This window comes from Leguminivora glycinivorella, chromosome Z (genome assembly GCF_023078275.1).
Source record: "Leguminivora glycinivorella isolate SPB_JAAS2020 chromosome Z, LegGlyc_1.1, whole genome shotgun sequence".
NCBI classification, from domain to species: domain Eukaryota; kingdom Metazoa; phylum Arthropoda; class Insecta; order Lepidoptera; family Tortricidae; genus Leguminivora; species Leguminivora glycinivorella.
In genome coordinates, this window is record NC_062998.1 from 52838813 (window position 1) to 52862089 (window position 23277).

At 38.8% G+C, this 23277-nt stretch overlaps 1 protein-coding gene across 1 annotated transcript in view; it reads right to left on the bottom strand.

Annotated features, from left to right (window-relative positions):
- Positions 1–23277, bottom strand: part of LOC125240552 (laminin subunit alpha-like) — a 68316-nt gene that overhangs the window by 42203 nt on the left and 2836 nt on the right. The window contains 16 exon segments of the mRNA XM_048148482.1: positions 106–340; positions 663–831; positions 1247–1381; positions 2475–2649; positions 2947–3069; positions 3669–3831; positions 4630–4792; positions 5881–5973; positions 6978–7118; positions 8559–8718; positions 10040–10194; positions 10514–10652; positions 16517–16666; positions 17772–18107; positions 20862–21050; positions 21997–22135. Of these exon segments, the coding sequence (XP_048004439.1) occupies positions 106–340; positions 663–831; positions 1247–1381; positions 2475–2649; positions 2947–3069; positions 3669–3831; positions 4630–4792; positions 5881–5973; positions 6978–7118; positions 8559–8718; positions 10040–10194; positions 10514–10652; positions 16517–16666; positions 17772–18107; positions 20862–21050; positions 21997–22135 (2665 nt within the window).

Genomic DNA, 23277 nt, shown 5'->3' on the forward strand with positions numbered 1-23277 from the left:
ATTCTTAGTGATTTACGTCATTTTAATGACTTTTAGTATGAGATGACGCACAAAAATCCGATCTCTGATTATAACGGAGACTTGATGTATATTTCACAAACTTACCAAGCAAACTCCAGTATTAACATCGCACTCCTGCGAATGCTCATTGCACTCGCAAGGCACACAGTACCCTGCGTGAGTTCCCGAGCTCAGCCTATAGTGCCCTGAAGCACACTGCTCACAGGACGTGCCCTTATAGCCTGGGGGACATTGGCACTGTTCCACGGAGAAGGCGCGGTCAGTTATGGGGGCGTAGAGGTCCGGTTGGACAGCAACGTCCAGTGTGACGTTTATCAACCTGTGGAAAATTTGTTACTTAAATAGACAATCTTTAGAGCCACCAATAGTTCCTATTAAGTTTGACAAATTATTCTAAAATATCCTCATTGCGATCCCAGAGATATGTAAGGAAACCGGACAAATCCCAACACTCCCAACAGGGCCTAGATTGTCCTCTAGGTTGGAAAGTCAGATAGCAGTCGCTTTCGTAAAAACTAGGCCAAATCCTGAGATTTCTTGACAAAAACAGATTCTTTACTCTCATGAGCAATGGAAAAATACCGGAGTAAAACTAGAAAAAGATGAAGAGGATCCCTTATATTGATATTAGGAGAAAGTACCTTGTTGTAACAGACTCGTCTTCGAAAGTGGCCCTGATGTAGATGGCAGTGACATTGACGAGGGTGTTCATGAACTGGTCTCTGGTGACAGCGGTGTTGTCCAGGTTGGTGAACGACTCCTCGGTTAGCGGCACGCTGTGGATCCAGTTGGTTTGTGGTGCTGGTGTTTCTGTGGGTTGGAAAATGTGGGATACTGGAGAAAGGCTCATACTTAGAGTAAAAAATATGTCAAGTTAAAATCTAAAAAAACTACTTAATTTTAGACCTCAGAATTCATTTTCAGAATAAAAGAAAATGAACATAAATCTGTTAAAGTAAGGAAATAGTTGTCATAATATTTATATTCATAACAATTATGACAACTTTGTTAAATGATTCGACCACGCCGCTGCTCAAAAACAGTGATGGTACGCAGTGACGCCCATCGCGCAGAAGCTCAAAATACGCTAAGTAGGTCTTACCAAAATACACTATACTTCTTATCCAAATACGCTATAGTACTTATAGCGTATTCTGAGGTCACTACAGTAATAGCTATACTAGAATTGAGACTAATATTAACAAAGAAAGAACACGTTACTTACCGATACTGTTGTGGTAAATGTAGCCATTTGGTCCACCGATAATGACATCCGCAGCAAGAATAGCTTTCCCGGTTTCTCGAGACACGTAGAAGATGGAGTAGGTGAGGTTTCCACCGTATGATGTCAGCCGCTTGCCTGAGAATGGAAAAAAAAAAACTTAAAAACCAACCTCCGATGCTTACCAAATGTTATAATTTTATAAAACCCAAAATGTAGGTAAGTATAATAATTTAAATAAATATAATCCATACTAATGTTATAAATGGGAAAGTGTGTGTGTCTGCTTGTTTGTCCGTCTTTCAAGGCCAAATGGAGCGACAAATTGACGTGATTTTTTTTTAATGGAAATAGTTGAAGGGATGGAGAGTGACATAGGCTACTTTTTGTCTCATTCTAACCCCCCAAAAAATAGGGAGTGGAAGTTTGTGTGGAGCATTTCGCAATTTTCGAATTAAACGCGAGCGAAGCCGCGGGAAAATGCTAGTAATATAATAAATAAAGATAATTATAATTTATAAAAATTTGAAAACATCGAAGAATGAATTTGGGGTTGGGAAGTCGTGCAGTGATTAACCTTAGTCGCACCTGACGGAAAGTGACGACAACGCTTCAGTTGTAGCTCACTTGTTCAGTAATAGCCTATTCACTCTCGACTTGAATACACCCAGATTGTATTCGGCCGGGAATACAGATGAGGGGAGAATGTTCTATTCCTTAGAAGTTCGCATTAGGAAAGAAGAGGCAAACCTCTTCGTGCGAATGAAAGGTAGGTCGACAACGTAAGGATGAAACCGCTCCCCGCGCCTGGTGGTCCGGTGATGGAAAAGGAAGGAGGAACCAGGTCATGCAGTTCCTGTGCACACTCTCCAGATGGACAAGGACGCAACTCGACGGCGATGCTCGAGGCTATGTAATCCTGCCTTGCCTGCCGGAACTTCACCAATGAGTCTTCAAGCTCGACGTTCTATTGAGAATTGAGACTGGACTACAGTCAAACTCTGTCGCCTTTTTAATAAAGTCAGGGAAAGTCTAGTTACCGGTAAAGTGTTCAGGAGCAGCGAAGTACACTAATTTCTGATTATCCTTATCAATAGCCAGCTCCACGCCTATGATGGTGTCGTTGACTTGACTCGGCGGTGCAGTGTGAAAGTAAACAGAGATGGTCTTAATTCTGGACTATAGTCAAACTCTGTCGCCTTTTTAATAAGGTCAGAGAAGGTCTTCTTACCAGTAAAGTGTTCAGGAGCAGCGAAGTACACTAGTTTTTGGTTATCCTTGTCAATAGCCAGTTCCACGCCTATGATGGTGTCGTTGACCTGACTCGGAGGCGCAGTGTGAGGGTAGACGGAGATGGTGCGATTGGTTTCCACGTTCACGAGGTGCCAGCCGGTCATGCCTTCCAGCTAGAACAGTTTGCATTACAATTCGGTTAGGAAATTAAAGACCTGAAATCGACAGTAAAATTGACAAAAATTAAACAAATTTCGGTACACATTTAAGCATCATCAAGCAGAAAGGAAAAATTCTTCGCTTTCGTGGCAGACTTTATCTGAATTAGTAACTCAGGTGAGCTGGTGAAAATGACCTTCGTTTTTGGTACTTTCACAATTGTGGAACAGAAGACAATGAAGATATTTTGCAAATTATTAACACCTCATCTGCTAAAAAACTGAAAAAAAAAACTGATTTTTGTCACTCACCTTGACCCAAGTGAGGTAAGAGCTGGAACACCTGGTAGTCCTTCCGAAGCAGTAGCACTTGGTGCACCCGTCAGGGTTGCGGGCCTGCAGGTTGAAGTACTCCTCTTGGCAGACGTCACAAGCCTAAGGAATTGAATGGATTAGTAACTTGTTTAAAATCTCTTTATTTCTTAACACCTAAGTATACTTCATCTGTCTCTAAAACTGATATGATGTGGTTATTTTTCAGATGTGATGAGTTATTTTATCGTTTGTAGATCCATCCAACACAGAAGCACTGAACGCATTAGTTATACTCGTGTACTCGTGACATCCTCCGTACTTATGACCGCACGCATTGCTTGCAGTAGCACTACTGTGCCGTGTCCTGATCACAAACGTCGTCCGTGGTGCCGCCCGTGTTACACGAGCACTGAACGCAGTCTAACTTATAGTCTACTTCACACTATACTCCTTACCTGTGACCGCACGTATTTCTTGCAATAACACTGTGCCGTGTTCTGATCACAAACGTCGTCCGTAGTGCCGCCCGTGTCACACGAGCACTGAACGCAGTCTAACATAGTCTACCTCACACTATACTCCTTACCTGTGACCGCACGTATTTCTTGCAATAACACTGTGCCGTGTCCTGATCACAAACGTCGTCCGTGGTGCCGTCCGTGTTACACGAGCACTGAATGCAGTCTAACCTATAGTCTACCTCACACTATACTCCTTACCTGTGACCGCACGTATTTCTTGCAATAACACTGTGCCGTGTCCTGATCACAAACGTCGTCCGTGGTGCCGTCCGTGTTACACGAGCACTGAACGCAATCGGGGAACGCGTAGTGTCCGGGCACACAGCGGTCGCACACGCGCCCTACCACGTTCTCTTTGCATCTGAGGAGGTTGGATAAAATGAGTGTCACGAAGAATAAGTAGGGTAAAAATATTTGCCCTGTAGAAGGCGATAAGTCATAGTCATGTCATAGACTTGTTTTGGCAAGCGACAATATAAAAAGACAGTAATTTGTTGCCACTAAGTGAAAAGGCTAGCTTAGGTAGACTGGGTAGTCTTCAGAATTTGAAAAGTTTTGAAAATGACAATCTGTTGTATGTTTGAAAGACACAATAATTTTGCAAATATTAGAAGATTCTTGAAGTATGTGGCATTTTCACCAGGTTATTAATACCATACTGACTGGAAAAAATATATGAAAGAGGCGCGTTCCTACCACACAATCTAAACTCGTGTAGGTGAACGCGTATAAGTGAAATATGACAGGTCGACTGTTCGCGTTTTTGACAGGCGGTAACTGTGAGGTAACCGAGAGCAGGAGTGAACATTACTGTACGATAGTACTCTAGCATAGTATAATAATACTATGCTAGAGTACTCCTGGAGCATAGTATAATAATACTATGCTCCAGGTTTCCATTAACTACCTATTATCTACTCAACGAAAGAACGTTGCTATACTTGCATTTTCGGCACAGTGGAAAGATTCCTCTTCAAATTATTTTACTGATTTTGTCTTAGGGCCGATTGCATCAAACCGTCTGTCATCGTTAAAGCGTTCGTTAAATTTTATTGTATGAGAAGTTCCATAGACGTCTGCTGCGTGACGATGACTTGTCTGTTAAATGTGGTTGATGCAACTGGCCCTTAGAATGGACGGTAGAAAGCAGTAAACTCACTGGCAGTTTCCGCTCTGCTTATCGCACTCCAGATTGCCATCGACCACACCGAGCGGGTTGCAGTTGCAGTCGTCACAGCCGCGGTATTCGTCGAAGTTGAACGTCAGGGGCTTGCACTCGTTGCAGTTCTCTCCGATTACGTTGCGGGGGCAGATGCACTGGCCTAAAAAACAGTGGTTCTAGAATATTCTATAAACAAAGTAGGTGGAAAGACGGGATAGTGTTTCATATAGCAAAGCTCCATGCTCTAATGTGGCCATATACTGCATTTAATCTGCTATGGTTTACCTACCAGTAGCGACTGATCCATACGTAATCAGTTTTAGGCAAGCCTGTGGGAATCGGCTTCCCACAGGCTTGCCTAAAACTGATTACTAGTTAAGTACCTAATGTAAAGGTAGGTTTCTTTATGCTCAGTGTTGGCTAGCAGAAACTTTCACCAGCCGCCACTGTTACCTACACATATCTACGAATTAAAATTGAGACACGTGACACGTTTGGCAAAGGACCATGCCATGGATGGATACCCTTGGAAAATCTGAGATACTTACCTATTGAAATTTTCCTACTTGAATACTCTCTTACCAAAGCAATATAAATAGGCTACTTGACCCTTTTTTAAAGTCTATTTTATATTATTACCGGAAAATACTACCATATTTTATTACAACTTTTGAAAACCACAAAAAACATTTATAAAGTTTACTTTAACTTAATTAGGCGAAAACATCATTAGCCATGTTAATCTATTGTATGTCTGCGCATGACGTAAATCGAATTGAACTCAAAATTTTCTGACATTTAAGTTATGAGGCATAAAGTTCATCATGTCAGTGATTGACTCGACATTAAGTTAGTCTATGACGTCACTACACGTCTGACAGCGTTTTCAGTGGCTAAAGTTAAACAAATATTACACAAATTGTTAATCGAAAATACGTCACCATACACTTTTAATACCCAAAATCTATAAAAATTGGTAAAAGTCAAATACTACAGAAAACAATAATTTCTTGTGCCAAATTCGATAAGAGTCTAGTAGCCTATTGTTACAGGGTAGAAGTACGCTCACCGCCGAGCAAGAGTAAAGTTTTTTATTTTTTATTTAGACCTTCGTTAGATCATATTGATCTAAAGCTCCAGCCTCCAGTTTCCTAGGATAGCGGTGCTGTCATATACCGGCCGTCTCCATATTCCATCGATACATCTAGGAAACTCGAGCTTTACCGATGTAGTCAAGATGTGTCTTACCGTCGTCATCACAGATGGCAGCTTGCGAGCAATGGCAAGGTCGGCAGTTTGGGAAACCGTAGTAGCCGGTCTTACAGGCTTCGCAGGTCCGACCTGAAATAATTATAAGGATTAAATATCATTGGAGAAAAGATGAATGACTAGTTCTCACAGCTTAATAAGGTTCGTACAAAATATAATAAACATATTCGTGACAGATTGCAAATTATTCCCTTGCAGTTAGACGCAATTACAATGTCTTAGTTACAGCGTGTGGAATTTTACGCGGCGATACAGACTGTCCCGAACTCGTAGAAAGAATTGTCAAACTTAGTGTTCCATTTGTGCCCAAAAATCTATTAAGACCGCGAAAGCACAACCTTTTAGCAGCCCCAATTACACGAACTGTAGCGCATAGAAATTCACCAGCTGTGCGGGCTCTAAATCAGTTGAACTCGTTTCTGTCATGGGCTCCAGAATGTGATGTGTTTGCAAGTAGATGGATGATTGTGTGTCAAATGTCTGCGGTATTGTGAGGTGATGGACGAAAGGTGATCGTATTTTATATATGTTTGTTTCTTTTGTTAATCACCTAATAATATCTAAACTGAATTGTACAGTGCTTTGGTTTCGACTGTAATGTTGTAAATTATGTTTACAATAAATAATAAATAAATAAATTATTACCCCCTTATTCATAAACGTACTCTAAAATTATCAAGCCGATAAAGTTAGTTTGTCCCTTTCCGAAGTATTGGTGTGATAGAAAAGGACAAACGAACTTTATCGGCTGGATAACTTTAGAGTACGTCAAAGAGGATCGAGTTTTATAGAGAGTTACTGTCAAAGTAAAATGTGTAATCACAGTGCATAGACCGCCATCTCTCGACACAGGCTTCAAACTTTTGAACCTCAGTTTCGACAATTTGGCCCATATTTTTCATATTTATTTGTGTTAAAATGTCAAATATTAATACTAGCGCCATCTAGCCGAGTGTCCCCCAAAGGTGTATCGCGATCTAGGCCACCGTACCTTTTTCTGTAGGGCTTTGAGGTACGTTTTTTTTTCTTAGACTTTATCCGTCTATACGGAGTTACATGCCTTTGACTTTACTTACCAACAACATTCTCCCGACACTTGCACTGTCCACCGAAAGGTTCGCACTCAAAGTCCGTGGATCCTTCGACGTCGCACGCGCAGGAGAGGGTACCGCTGTTGTACTCAGCCGTTATTGAGAACACAGCGTCTCGGCAGAATCCTGGGACGAAAAACAAGGTTATATAGAAAATGTTGAACTAGACGTTATAGACGTCCGATACAAAAATAAGGGTGCCGTTGTAGATGTTAAGTTTGAGACCAGAAATATATGACTACTAGCTTTCGCCCGCGGCTTCGCTCGAGTTAGAAAGAGACAAAAAGTAGCCTATGTCACTCTCCATCCCTTTAACTATCTCCACTTAAAAAATCACGTCAATTCGTCGCTCCGTTTTGCCGTGAAAGACGGACAAACAAACAGACACACACACTTTACCATTTATAATATTAGTATGGATTGTAAGGAGGCGCTGTTATTCTGATGTATGGGGTGACAGTTCAGTATAGTATGATGAAAATAGTTCTTATGAAATGGCGCGTAGTCATATATTTCTGGCCAGGCTTTACAATACATATATCGTCACTACTTTTAAAAAAACTTGTATGTTCGTCTGTCAATGAAATAGTTATTTGTTATATACAAGGGGGCAAAGTTGTATTTTAACGCCGAGTGTGGAATTGAAAAACGAGCAAGTGAAAGGATTCTATAGTTCGAGAATAGAATCCTGAACTTGCGAGTTTTTTAACACACGAGAAGTAAAATACATTTGCACCCGAGTGTAACACAAAACTTTTCCCCTCACTATAGCGAGGAAACTACAACGCAAAAAATGCGTTTATCACTGCTTCCAGTAGTTCCACAGGTGGTAAATCATCTTTATTACTAGATTCACCCACTTTTATCAATTTTAAATCAGTTAATTTGACTATATTGAAGGTCAAATTACTTTACCCACTAGTGGATAAAATGCGTTTTTACCCGCTGGTATTAAAGGACAAAACACGTGTTTCCGAGCTAGTGAGGGGAAAAGAAAATTGTAGTAAGTATGTATGGAATGCATATACACTTACTGCGTTTTAACTTTGAGGAGCAGCGTGAGATACGAGATTTTTTAAAAGTAGTGACGATATGCACTAGTGGAAGTATTTGCTCCTCTCTAAGTTTTAAGAATTGAAACTTTTAATGCGACTTCCAACTGACAGCGTTAAACGTTTAACGCGTTAGACGTTTAACGCTTAACGCTCAATGTTGCCAACTCGAATTTTGAAAAAAAAACACATTACGAATTTTCACTTAACTCATTACTTCTGCGCGATTTTTTGTTAAGGAAATACCTATAAGAAAAAATCTGTTTTCTTACAGTCTCAGTCTATACGAAAATGTCAAAATTCTTCAACTACCCTGATGTGGAATCCTGTCTCAAAGTTTTGACTTGGTAGCTTAGTTAATTGGCAGAGCGTCGGATGATGATCCAATGTCACTTCACCGAGGCAGTTTTTTTTTTTTTTTTTTTCACAAAATGAGCAGCATGTTAGCAGCAAGTTAAATTTGACGTTAAAGTATTTTAGCTTTGAAAGTTCAAGGTAATACGAGATAACTTACCAGTGACCTCAGGCTCGATGTAATAATGGTTGCTAGCGCACTTGGTAATGAACTCTCTGGTGTAGTCCATCATGTTGGCTTCCACGAGCACCGACTCCGTGAAGTACCGGGGTTCGATGATCAGCACGCTTTGGAGGGACACCCCTTTGTTGTCGGCCCCCTGTGAATCAAAGAGGAACGAGTATTATAGAGAGTTACTGTCAAAATAAAATGTGTACTCACAGTGCATAGGCTGCCATCTCTCGACACAGGCTTAAAACTTTTGAATCTCAGTTTTGACAATTTGGCCAATATTCTTATCTGGATATGTGTTAAAATGTCAAATATTAATATTAGCGCCATCTAGCCGAGCGTCCCCCAAAGGTATTTAGGCCACCGCACCTTTTTCTTTATGGTTTTGTTCTGAGGTACGTTTTTTCTTAGACTTTATAATTATATGCCATGTTGATTTCATCAAGTCTTGATTTGAACGAACTGTACTCAGCCAATAACCAAACCAAAAAATTAAAATTTTGAAAAAAAAAACCCTGACCTCGACATAGTAGACCGATTTTCATGAAACATAGCTAAGAACACTCCCGACCCGACTAACTCAGCTTTCAGACAAAAAAGACTTAATGTAAATCGGTTCATCTGTTCGGGAGCTACGATGCCACAGACAGACACACACACACACACAGACAGAGACAGACAGACAGACAGGCAGACACGTCAAACTTATAACACCCCGTCGTTTTTGCGTCGGGGGTTAAAATCAATTCAATTGGAAACGCTGCCCAAGTCGTTTGAGGTATATTTTTTTTTATTTTTTCTACTCCCGTACTGTTATTCGTGAGTTACAAGGTCGTGCATAGAACTTTAAAACTCTACATAAAAGATGTCAGGACAAGTATATCTAGTCTATACCCTGAAAACATTTAGTAGCAGTCGCACGATATAGCTGTTTTACAGTTCAGTAAATACATTGCTACCAACTTAACAAACCAATTCGCAGAGTCGAGACTCCTTCGTTTTCTGCTGCGTTCATTGGCGACGCGTCGAATCGCATTCAAATGTATAGAACTCGATTCAACTCGGCTCGATTCGTCTTAGTGGCCAGGCTTCAAAGAACCATACCATAGACAGTTTTATTTTCATGTTTGCACTCAAACTGCATATTCAAAATGGTAGGCGGTCCACCTAGATAACTAAGATGACTGAAAGTAGGTATTTGTTGAATTTATAATTTTCTTTCAAAATAAGTGCTTGGTCGTAGAAAAAGTATTGTATGCAACGGTGTTTAACTGAGTCAAAAAATGCTCGTGGCGTCTTTATTAACAATTTTCGGCTTCGCCTCAAATTGTTACCCACGCCACTCACCTTTTTTGACCTCTTTTAACCACCAGTTGCATAAAATACTATTAACTACAGTCAAGTTCTCTATTGAGGTTTCATAATCAGATTAAAATCGGCGAAGTAGTCACTAAAAATCTAAAACTGACCTCAAAAGTCAACGAGCAGTTGTCAGTGACGTCAAAAATCTCGCTCGGCAGCTTAAGCAGCTCCCTGCACCCGGATGAAGAGCCACAGAAAGGCAGAGTCACTCGACCGGCGTGAATGTCGTTACCGCACGAGATGGTAACATCGATGGAGCTCTCTGAAACGGGAAGTTCAGTTAAGTTTTCTTGCCTATCACTACTTTTTGCACTTTATGACAATAGGGATGACGACTACATAAAAAAATGGCATTCTGTTTAGTCCGTCAGTTAGATGTGTACTGTACTGTGTACTTAACACAGCAAAAGGGAATGTACAAGTTTCTAATGGGGTGGCAACGCGCATGTGACACTGTTTGAGTTGCAAGCGTCCATAGGTTACGGTGACCGCTTTACATCAGACGGGCCCTATGTTTGTTTGCCACCGACGTAGTATAAAAAAAAAGACTACTCAATATTTTCTGTCAGCGTTGTACTAACCTGGATGATCGGGCTGGTGGTAATGCAGCAGGAATTCATAGGGTCCAGGAGTGGGCACAGAGATATCTACAGTCACAGGCTTAGAACCGGCCACTACGGACACGGGGGTCGTGCTGTTGTCTGTAGGCTCGATTTTCACCTGGAAATGAGGTTCATTTTAGATGGATGATAAGGAAGATGATTGACGGCGGAAAATTAGTACTTACATTGTGTATTAAGGTCGGAAGGTGAATACACAATGATATGCGTGATATACACAATGTTTTTCATCACACTCGCGAAGTAATAGGTAGATAAACAAATTTTAAACTAAATGTATTACCTACGCTGACATTTCGAACATTCGTCCGCCATCTTGTAATTTTTGACAGGTCGTGGAAGGCCCCACCCTGGTATTCACTTTACAGCCCTAGGGCGGTAAAATATCTCATTTCGTAGGATAGTTTTTTAAATGTGATTCGGGGTGTCAAGATGTAAACTATTGGTATATGACAAAAATCCAAGTCCTACTTCCTGTCATTCAATCATTGTATAAATACATTCATTCGTTCTCACTCAATCTGTCATTCGTTCATTATCATAATTACTGCTTCACTTGAATACAGAACGTTGAACAGTCAACACGTGTTTTTACTCTGCCGACCCTACCTACACCTATAGGTTATGGGCCCAGGCCACGTGGTTGTCATTAATCCATTTTAAAATAACGTTTAAATACAAATACGTAAAAATGGATCAACGAGCGAAAAGAAATATTCAACCGTTTAATGGCGACCGTTATAGCACGTGGAAGTTCCGCATCAAATCACTTTTAGCTGAACTTCAAGTGTCGTCCGTCATCGAAGAACCAGCTCCAGAAAACCCTGACGCCGTGTGGACGCGAAAGAATCTCATCGCTAAAGGCACAATTGTGGAATATCTTGGTGACGCATTTTTAAATTTCGCCCAAGATACGGATTCCGCAAAAACCGTTATTGACAACCTCGATAAAATATATGAACGGCGTAGCTTGGCTACACAATTGGCATTACGTAAGCAGTTATTAAATTTAAAACTGCAACCTGACGTGAATCTTATCCAGCACTTCACAAATTTCGACAGTTTAATCACCGAGTTGATTTCCGCTGGCGCCAAACTCGAAGAAATGGATAAAATATCTCATTTATTGCTCACGCTACCTGCCAGTTATGACGGCGTCATTACCGCTTTAGAGACGCTTGGCGAAGATAATTTAAACCTATCGTTCGTTAAAACGCGCCTTTTGGATCAAGAAGTCAAAATTAAGAACGAGACAGTCACTGGATTAAAAGTACTTCATACGGCAAGTGACAAATTCGCATCTCACATCCCATTTCATAAAAGGAAGAGACACATGGATTACACGACGAACTACGTCCCCGATTACAAAAGGAAGAAACCTAACTACTATTCACAGTTCAAGACGAATCAACAGCAATCTAGAAATTCATCGCATCATTTGTCAAGAATGTACTGTGATTTTTGTGGAAGACGTAATCACTTCAAGCAAGATTGCCGTTTCTTTAAGAAATCACAAGCATCCAGCAACGCCGGCGGCAGCAGCGCGCAGCAGTCGCAGCAAAACCTCGCCCACGCCGCCGTACCGGAGCAAAACAATGAGGACAGTTTCGCTTTTATGTTCTCTCAATGTAAGTTATCAAAACCTAATCAAAACAGTAATGAAATTACTTTCCTTTTAGATTCTGGAGCCACGGACCACATCGTAAACACACTGGACGTTTTCTCATCATATACGGAATTTACCTCACCTCTCAATATCAATATAGCTAAAAGGGGAGTAACCATACAGTCAACAGGACGAGGTCGCGTTCATGTCTCCACCAACATGGGAATACAAGGTTCCCTCGAAGATGTTTTGTATTCGGCAGAGGCTTCCGATAATTTACTGTCAGTAAGTCGAATGCAAAAAGCAGGTATGGAAATTCTTTTTAATAAGGAAGGCGTTCGTATTTTTCAAAACAATAAGTGTATTATGTCTGGCATTTCTTGCAATAACCTGTCTATGATAACATTTACTATCAATTTGCAAAAGGCGTTGAGTGTAGATGCAAAAAGAAATTCAAATCTATACAATTTATGGCATAAAAGACTTGGTCATATACATAAACAGAAGTTCATTAACCTTAAAAACATGATCGATGATTATTCTGTAATTGATAAAATAATTCCACCTACCGACGAGTTATGCGAGCCATGCATTCTAGGTAAACAATCTCGACTGCCTTTTGCAAAGTCAAAACCAGAACGCACAAACAACAGGCCTTTGTTTATAGTTCACAGTGATGTGTGTGGCCCTATTACACCCACTACACTCGATGATAAAAACTATTTCGTGAATTTCATTGATGATTACACTCATTACACCGTTACCTACTTATTGCATTCGAAATCTGAAGTTTTAAAGTGTTTTCAAGATTATGTTGCCAAGAGTGAAAATCTATTTAATTGTAAGGTAGTTAATTTATACTGCGATAATGGCCGAGAGTATCTGTCAAATGAGTTCAAAGATTATTGTGTAAACAAGGGAATATCATATCATTTAACTGTGCCCTACACACCTGTCCAAAATGCAGTATCCGAACGCATGAATCGTACGTTGACCGAAATGGCAAGAACCATGGTTACAAGTGCGAAGTTGGGTAAACAGTTTTGGGGCGAAGCCGTGTTGACAGCAAATTATTTAATAAACCGGCTACCCACTAAAGCGCTAATTGGCAAAACCCCGTACGAAATGTGGCATGGTATAAAACCGAAAATAAGTCACTTGAGGGTATTTGGCTCCACTGCATATGTTCATAACAAAACTAGAAAGACCAAATTTGACGAAAAATCATTTAAATCAATTTTAATTGGTTATGTGCCTAATGGTTATAAATTATTTAATACTGAAAACAATCAATTTTTAACTGCCAGAGATGTAGTGTTTGACGAGTCAAATTTTGGTGAATCTAGATCAATATGCAGTGATGTGATTCCTAATAAAATCAGCAAGCCGAACAATGAGTCGGTGGAGTTGATAAAGCCAAATAAGCCAATATGCAGCAATAACGAAATTCCCGCCAAAATCGACAAGCCAAATACATCGGCGGAGTCGATAGGCAATACACAAAGTGACGTAAATAACAAATCACTAAATGACAACAATGTACAGTTACAAAGTGACGGTAGCAACAAGTCACTCGACACCGAAGGTAGTTGTTTACGACGAAGCGATAGAATTCGTAATCTACCCGCTAAAAATTATAAATTAATGAATGACCCAGATTTAGCGGTTTTATCGCTTTGTTCTAAACAACAGTTACCATTACCGGTGCATTTTAATGATATTTTCAATCGGCCAGATACAAATGAGTGGTTAAGTGCTATAAAAAGTGAAATTGATTCATTACGTAGCAATCAAACTTGGTGTCTTGTGGATAAACCGAGTGATGTAAATATTGTAAGTAGTAAATGGGTTTTTACTATTAAAAATAACGAGTTAGGTGAACCGATTAGATATAAAGCCCGATTAGTTGCGCGAGGTTTCAGCCAACAATATTTAGAAGATTATGACGAAACGTTTGCCCCAGTTGCGCGAATAACTACATTTAGAATGATTTTAGCGTTTGCAAATCAAAATGATTTACTTGTCCATCATATGGACGTGAAAACTGCATTTTTAAATGGCATTTTAAAGGAGGATATCTATATGCAGGTACCTGAAGGTATTTCTAGCAAGTCTAATCAGGTGTGTAAATTAAATAAAACACTATACGGCTTGAAACAGTCTTCGCGGTGCTGGTACGAACGTTTCGATCAGGCAATTAAGGGCATGGGTTTTGAAAGCTCGAAAGTTGACCCATGTTTGTACATATTGAATAAAAATTCGATTGATTTGAATGTGTACATAGTTTTATACGTTGATGATCTGTTAATAGTAACAAAATGTGTACAAACCATGCAGCAACTTAAGAACTGTCTAATGAAACAGTTTCAAATGACTGATTTAAATGATATTAAATTGTTCCTTGGCATACGAGTTGACAGAACCAAAGACAAAATAACTTTGGACCAATCAACATATCTACAAAATGTTTTAAACAAATTTTCCATGAGTGATTGTAATCCCTCAAAATCACCTTTTCCAAATAAATTAAACTATGACGCATTGAATAGTGATGAACAGTATGATGCACCTAGTAGACAAGTCATAGGTTGTTTAATGTACGCAATGCTTTGTACGCGTCCTGATTTGTGCGCGGCGGTTAATATTTTAAGCAGATTTCAAAGTAAAGGCAATGAGGAATTATGGAAATGTTTAAAACATCTTTTAAGATATGTAAAAGGAACTTTAAATCTTAAATTGACTTATCATAAATGTGATTACAAACAGCTATTGACTGGTTTTGCGGATTCTGATTGGGGAGGCGACGAAACTGATAGAAAAAGTACAACAGGATATTTATTTCAAATGTTCGATAATTGTACAATTTCGTGGTGCACACGGAAACAAAATACAGTGGCCGTTTCCTCAACAGAAGCCGAATATATGGGTTTATTTGAAGCTGTAAAAGAGGCTATATGGGTAAAATCGTTACTTAGTAGTATATACATACAAGTGACTAAGCCCATACTTATTTATGAAGACAACAATAGTTGCATTAGCATTGCTAATAATCCCACAAATCACAAAAAGTCAAAACATATCGATATAAAATATCATTTTACTCGTGAACAAATTAATAATAAGGTAATAATGCTAGAACATATTTCCACAGGAAACCAACTAGCAGATATGTTCACGAAGGCAATTCCGATGACCAAGTTTCACGAATTAAGAGTTAAATTAAATTTGATTTAATTAAATAATAATTGCATAAATGTAATTTGATTGCATGAGATAATGATTAATGTTTTAAATGCAATGTATGTTAAGCTTGGATTATAATAGTCTTAAATTTGATTTGAGTTTATATTAAATGTATAAAATACTTGAATTTTTGAGGGGGACTATTGGTATATGACAAAAATCCAAGTCCTACTTCCTGTCATTCAATCATTGTATAAATACATTCATTCGTTCTCACTCAATCTGTCATTCGTTCATTATCATAATTACTGCTTCACTTGAATACAGAACGTTGAACAGTCAACACGTGTTTTTACTCTGCCGACCCTACCTACACCTATATAAACATTTTTTTAAGTTTGAATAGGTAGTCGTTTGACCACGATCACACCTGATGGTAAGTGATGATGTGATCTAAGGTGGAGCACGCTTACCTAAGAGGTACCTATTTACTCTTGCTTTAAAGATACCTGGATTGTACTCATGCGGAAACACAGACTCAGGCAGGGCATTCCACATTTATTATTGTTTTTAGTGAAATTTCATTTTTTTTTTAAAGCTCAAGTGCATTAGGTATTAAATTTGACAGGTCGTGGAAGGCCCCACCCTGGTATTCACTTTACAGCCCTAGGGCGGTAAAATATCTCATTTCGTATCAGTATACAGGCATGTAATAACACCATTTACGAGTGAGTGTGATAAAAAATAATATTCCACTGAAAGACTGCCATTATGAAATTGTGAGTTATGTTATTTCTCCGAATAGTCCACGATTTGTTTATTCTATCGTACTAAGAGAAATACCTATGTGTACTAGTGGTAAATTTGTCCCATGGGACTATTGACTTTTTGTGATTAGACTTGAAATATTACATCAAAGTTATCCTACCTTTCAGTGTGCCTCCTCATTAGCTTTATATAAAAACAACTTTCAGGGGTGGATATTTATTCCTAATCCACCAGTGTGCATTTGTATTTTTGACAAGTAATATTTTTTTTTATTATTCACAAAAAAAAACTTAAATAAAAATTAACAGTTTACATGAATCCTCGCCAAACTGTAACGTTTGATGGCGAGAGGCGCTCATTGTTCTAGGTAACAAGTGATAAATGACAATCAAAATTTTAATAAATACCTCTTTAGTGTTAGCGTTGTCGAATCCATTGACGAAAGTCTCGCCATTCCTCCTGAGGGTGTAAGGTTTGGGTGTGATGTACGCCAAGTGCCATTCCGATTGAGGTATCGCCGTGATCGACTTTATGGCCGCCAGGTTATCGGCGTTGCCCTGTAGAAAGCAGAAATATAACATTGGACCGGCTTATACACCGTGTTTCACTTAACACTAAAAACCTGAAAAACGTTTGTTCAGAATCGAGAGTAGAATCGATTGAGCTATATCTTGATGGGGGTAATATTTTTATTTAAATTAGTATGATTAGTTATTTTTACGTGCCTATTCTATTGTATTCGTAATACAACATTGTGTATATCGCATTGCTAGAGGTTGTTTACCTTTTTCAGTATTTAGGGGTATTAATACTGGCTGGTTACTTGGGCGATTATTTTTTCCGCTACGAGTTTGACGTTGTTTGTCAGTTTAATCTTAATGTTTATCATAAGTCATAACAAATTGAACTCGTATCTAATTACAACCTTGTCATTCTGAATATTGGGTTTAAATTTGCTTACTGCGATTACCTGTCCAATTTGAAGTTTACTGTGACAAAGCTTTAAAGTGTTTTACAATGACATCTTAGCTGTCTATTGGTAAACCTTATGTCGTTGCAGTAACGTACACAAATAAATAGTCTTATGTTTTATGATGGTAGTTAACAATTATTTTATTGAGTGTAGAGCTAAAAGTCAAGTAGAGCTGTACAGAAATCTAAAAATTCAATTTAAAAAAAAGTAACCATCAGATTAAAAGATGAATACTCTAGATGATTTTAAAAAGATAAAAATCTGTTGGGGTGTCTGATGTTTTGAGTGATACCGGAAACACGTTGTAGAAGAAGAAAATCTAGGTTCAAAAATTTTATAAGCATTTGGTTGATCGGACATTGCACCATAAATCGTCTAAAATAGACGCAAAGGCCAATAGTACACTCTAGAAAATGTGAGTAAATAATCTTTCAGTGTGTATACAATCTTAGAAAAGTCTATTGACCTTGGTCATATTTCAAAGACTGGCTTCATCAAAATGTTGCATTTTTAGGCTGGTTTTAGCGTCACGCGTACCGCATGACAAATTTGTATTATTTTGTCGTCCGCGCGGATCTGTCCGCTTTACTCTAAAACGCTCCCGGAACTTAATAAATACTAACCCGGTGCGGATCGCTCCTCGTGAGTCGCGTGATATTAAAACCATCCATAGACAGACATAAACTCACCTCCAATGTGATCTCATTATTCTCATCCAACACCTCGGCCACAAACGCCCTCGCCTTATCATCAGTCACCACCTGTCTACACGGCTTCGTGTACAGACACTCATTAAGGACCAATCTCCCCTGGGACTCCTGACTCCCACTCTTGAAGTTCACATTGATGATGCTGTTGATCTTCGCGCGGTTTCCGACCATGTCAATGGAGTTACGGTCCACAGGGGTGACGTATTCGAAGACGATGATGTAGGGGCCGTTGGGTTTTATGATCCAGTTATAGGTGAGGGGCTGGGTGCCTAGTACTGGGATCGTGGAGGCTGGCACGCCGAGTTCGCTTAGTTGCTGGAAGAGAAGGTTTTTGTTAATACATGTTCTGAAGAAAATTGACGTCGTCTCATAGGAAGACCAGCGTTAGAAATCGACAGCAAATTGTTCAGATCTTATGGCATTTTTCTTCTTCGGGTATGTAAGAATTTCCATTTTGTGTGAGCGATAACGAATAACTTATTTATGTCTACATGGCAAAGTCGTTAAAATGAAACTGTCCTTGACTATATCGGAATTAGAAGAAAGATTTGATTCAATAATTTTCATTGAGGAATATCATCAGTATCATCACCATACACACTAACATTAATTACTCTAATAGACTCCAGCAAAAGGACCAAATATTTAATGATTTATTCACTCGAATATAACCCTACTTTAATATTCTGCTGCAACGAAGTAAGATAAACATGGAAGCCGCTTTTAAGAACATTACCGTTCAAATTCTTGGCACCGTTTAGCACACATACACAATTACGCCTACATTTCCACAAGACAATACGTTTACAGGCCCTGTTATCAAAACTGGTAAACAAAACAATAGTCATCTCTTTTATACTAATGCACACAGATAAGTGTAGCTGAAATACATATAATGTCACTAACTACCAATCAGCGATTTTATTCGGCTAAAAACCTTCTTGCTGTACGTACTGGCAGCTAAGAATTCGCGGTTCATATTTGACTAAAATTTGACACGAAAAGGGATGGGTTTATGTCATACATTAAAGAACCAAGCAGAAATAATTTTAATTTTATGCATATTAAAAAATAACTACATAATTAATTTGTTGTTATGAAGTAACAACCTACATATGAAAATAATAACAACCTACATATGAAAATAATAATTATGTCGTACACGTATTCCGCTATAATAAGTATTTTTATGGCTAGATAAATTCAATTTATATCTGTATATCAATGTATAGTCACGTTCAGGTTATTGTCAGTCGCCATGTATTGTTAACATGTGTTAAACGTAGGCTTTCATTTTATAAATTTTACCTTTTCAGGGCTGGTTTTTAATCGCCAGATAAATAATTTCTGTCAGATAAATGTCAGCTGTCACTGTCATTTATACGTGTGATGAAAAGGATAGTGATAACTTTATCTGGTAGATATATATTTATCTGGCGACTGAAAAACCGGCCCTTAAATATGTTATTACTTAGATGTCGCCACCGAAAGATAATAACATAGAACACTACTTTCAAACAAAATGACAGCCGAAAAGTGGTTCCAAGATCATAATACGCCGTACTGACACCGGACCACAGGTCACGTCTATTTCTATTCTACAACCTTCTAAATAACCACGTTTAGGGACGCTTAGTGACGTCATCTGTCATAGACCAAAGGAAACAAATGACTACGCGTATGCTATACCGTACGTGTCCACGAATGTGTTCAGATTGGCCATTTAAACCACTATGCCGGTGGCGGTGACACAAGGTCTGTGATCAAGATAATCGAATTCCTATGCCACTGACACGTACGTGTGTTTAAACAAGTTTACTGGCCTATGTCGGCCGCACAGCAGGCAGGCAAACATGATCGCGCGATAAATAATAAAACATCAGGCCGTTCCTATCGCACTTACTAATAGTGCGATAGGGACGGCACGGTATCGCGCGACCACACGTGCTTGGCAGATGTGTTTAAAAACTTCATATCCCTATACCGCTGGCATAGGAATAAAAAATTGACTTATGCCAGTGGCATAGGAATGAGAATTTAGTATATCTACCGGCATAGTGTAGGCATTTAAGTAGTAAAACAGTGCCGGGGAGAAACGCTTCGAATAAAATTATACAAAAATGAAAGTTTTTAAATATCAATGGCTATTAAAAATATTGCATAACATCATCCCCATACAAAAGTAGCTCGTACAAAATAAATCGAAATAATTATGATCCTCGCCAAATTACACATGAAACTTAATCCCATATTTTTCTCTGTATTTGTTGGAACGAGTAGCGCATGATATTACAAAACAGTACGGCATGTTATTTTTGTAAACAATATCTGGGCGACCGAGCTTCGCTCGGTTCTATTTTAATATATCACGTCTTTAGATAAAAAAAAACTCTTATAAATACAAAAACAAAAAAAAAGACAAAAAACAAAAACTTAATTTCTGGCCGGGATTCGAAACCCTGACACCTACGATCTATCTGCGTACATTAGACCGACCTCGTGCGACTGAGCTACGCGGAATCGATGCGCGCGCGGCGAAATTAAGGACCATATTTTACGTTTACAAATGCGAAAGAAAAACTCAAGAAAACTCGAAAATTCGCGTTTTCCGGGATCTAAGGCTACGCTAGATCGATTTTTCACCCCCGAAAACCCCCACAAAACAAATTTCAGCGAAATCGTTAGAGCGGTTTCCGAGATCGTCGGTATATATAAATAAATAAATAAATAAATAAATATACAAGAATTGCTCGTTTAATAGTATAAGATATTTTCTAAATATGTCATACTACGACTGTTCCGACTGGCCGCCATTAGCGCACTGACAAGCTCCGTGGCACAATTTTGAGGACCCGCCTACCGTGGCACAATATTCGTGGGGTCATTTTTGAGAGCTCTTTAGACATCTAGGTATATTAACAATCGCTGTTCTGCTGGAATCAATAAACGCTTGGGCTTCGAAAGATACTAAATTCTGATAACGCTTGAAACTACTTATCCATCTTAAATATGGAAAAATGAAATAAAGAATCACATCTACAGCATTAGAATAAAAGATCAGTCACTCACCACATTATCATCCAAATAATCGCTAGCGGCTGTGGTCAACCCGCCGGCATCAATGGTAGGGTACGAGCTAAGCTTCGGGTATCTGAACTCGCGGCACAAGTCCTGGTCTCCGATGGTGCAGGGACGGTCTACCAGCTTCTTGAGGACGGTAGCTTCGTAATACGCTTCGGGGATCAGGACGAAGTAGTCCTGCGAAGTTGAAGGAATATTTAGTTTATGCCGTTGTATGGAACAACTTCATTAAATATTACAACACAATGATAAAATCACATGGTAAAACTTAAATGTATCCATGTCACTGCTTGAGTTGTGGGATGTAGCAGATAGGCTGGTGGTCCAAAATATACCTACGTGCAGAGGGCAGCGCTGGATAAAAAGTGACAAGGCCGAGGAACTGACAGGTTGTTGACGCTGGTTCACAGATCGTCAGTGGGCCCCATACATAAGTAAAGGAAAACTAAAATTTAATTATTATTAGCATACGTCGTTATCGCGGGTACAAAAACGATTTGACAAAACAGAGAGACTATGAAAAACAAACAAAAACAGACGCGGAACTTATTTTGAGGAACATTTAAGCCTACTCGTATAAGTTTAAAATTTATCAACATTAGTTATTTATAATTTCAAATAACCAACCTCTGAGTATCAATTCATATTAACTGTGCAGTCGCAATGCAAACTGCTTAGTCACTTTTCCTATTTGACATTGTCACGTATTAGAAAGGACATAAAATCAATTTATTCGTAATGATAACTGTTTTCACAAAATAATCATTACTGAGTGAGTGATTTTGTAGCTGCTTCTAAAGGACCACTATGTTACCAATAACTTAAATCCGTCAAAAACGCTAATTATGTTTTTATGTAACCATGCCTTCAATTTTTTAGTCTATTTCTAGCGAAAACTTTCCATATGTACACAGTTTCTGAGATGCTTAGTTTGTACCAAATAGACATTCTGTTTTATGTGCTCTTTATCTGATTTTTTTATTGTACCCGCGATAATGACGTATGCTTATTACGGCTGCAGAAAACCGTGCAGATTTGCGCTTTGGTGCGCAAAATAACGACCTCAAGTGGTCGTGACCCTCAGCCACGAGGAACCAAGGGAGAAGAATTTAAATATACTTACAATAAGCACTTCCTTGTTGGTCTTGATGGTGACCGTCCAGTTCCCAGCATCCATGACGAACGGTGACGGGGTGTTGCCTTTGTCGCCCGCCACGGTTACCAGTTGGGGCTTCACAGTCGGTCTTAGAAGCACGTTATGTCTGAAAATAATACGTATAACAGAGTTGAAAGGTAGCAACTTTCAACGAAACGATTATTTAAATTATAGACAATGAGTCTGTTCATTATGAATTGTTTTATTGCACTCTTCCTTGCAAACCCCCTTTTTTTAGGGTTCCGTAGTCAACTAGGTACCCTTATAATTTCACCATGTATGTCTGTCCGTTAGCACTAGAAATTTGGTACCAATGTATATCAGTCACGCCGACAAAGTGGTAAAATAAAAAGTGGAAAATAGTACATTGTGCAACAAGGGGAGGAAGTTGAATATTACTAACAAGAGTAAGTTAAATCGCGACGGCTTGCCGGAGCGATTTAAAGACTCGAGTTAGTAATATTCATACTCCCCGAGTTACACACAATGTTTTTCATCACACTCGCAATGTAAAAAATATGTAGCTAGATGTAAAAAAGTTAAGTAAAGACTCTATCGTTAAATATGGAGACAACTTTGAGTAGCCGTATTTATTTGCTATTATATTTTTTTCTTATAACAAGACATGGGCTTAATAAGGCACATAATAAGGTACGCATTTTGTCCTAGAAACTCGACGTAAAGCATGTGGTTTAGACAGCATTGACTTAATCCTCCCGAGTACCAATTACGATTTCGGACAAATGCTACTAGAAAATTCACAAAGTGCGTACAAGACGACACAATTGCGAAAAAAAAATTGTACAGTGCGAACCTCAACGACACATGATCCACAAAGCAGAATATCTAGACATAGTCTAGCCACTGTTATTTTTAAAAAATAAAGTTCATGATCTGTGTATGGCGGCCATTTAGAGAATGTGGCATGGCGCTTACGCTAACTCCGACTTTGATGTCGAATTTAACTATCATACACTGTTTATATCGATCTGGTTTAGGCACTGTTCAAACACCATGAATGTCTATTAGACATTGGCCTATGCCTAATTTTTTTTATCTATTTCTCTCATCCTGCTTGTATCAAAAATTTACGGCAATCCGGAACGTTGCTCAAAAATGCGTTTTTTTAAATTATATAAATTCACCGCATTTATTCTGCAAGTACCCAATTGAACAACCATGAAGAGGACTCTTAAAAAATATATTTTGGCAGCATATTAACCTTTGTTTGTTGAAATCGTACAAAGA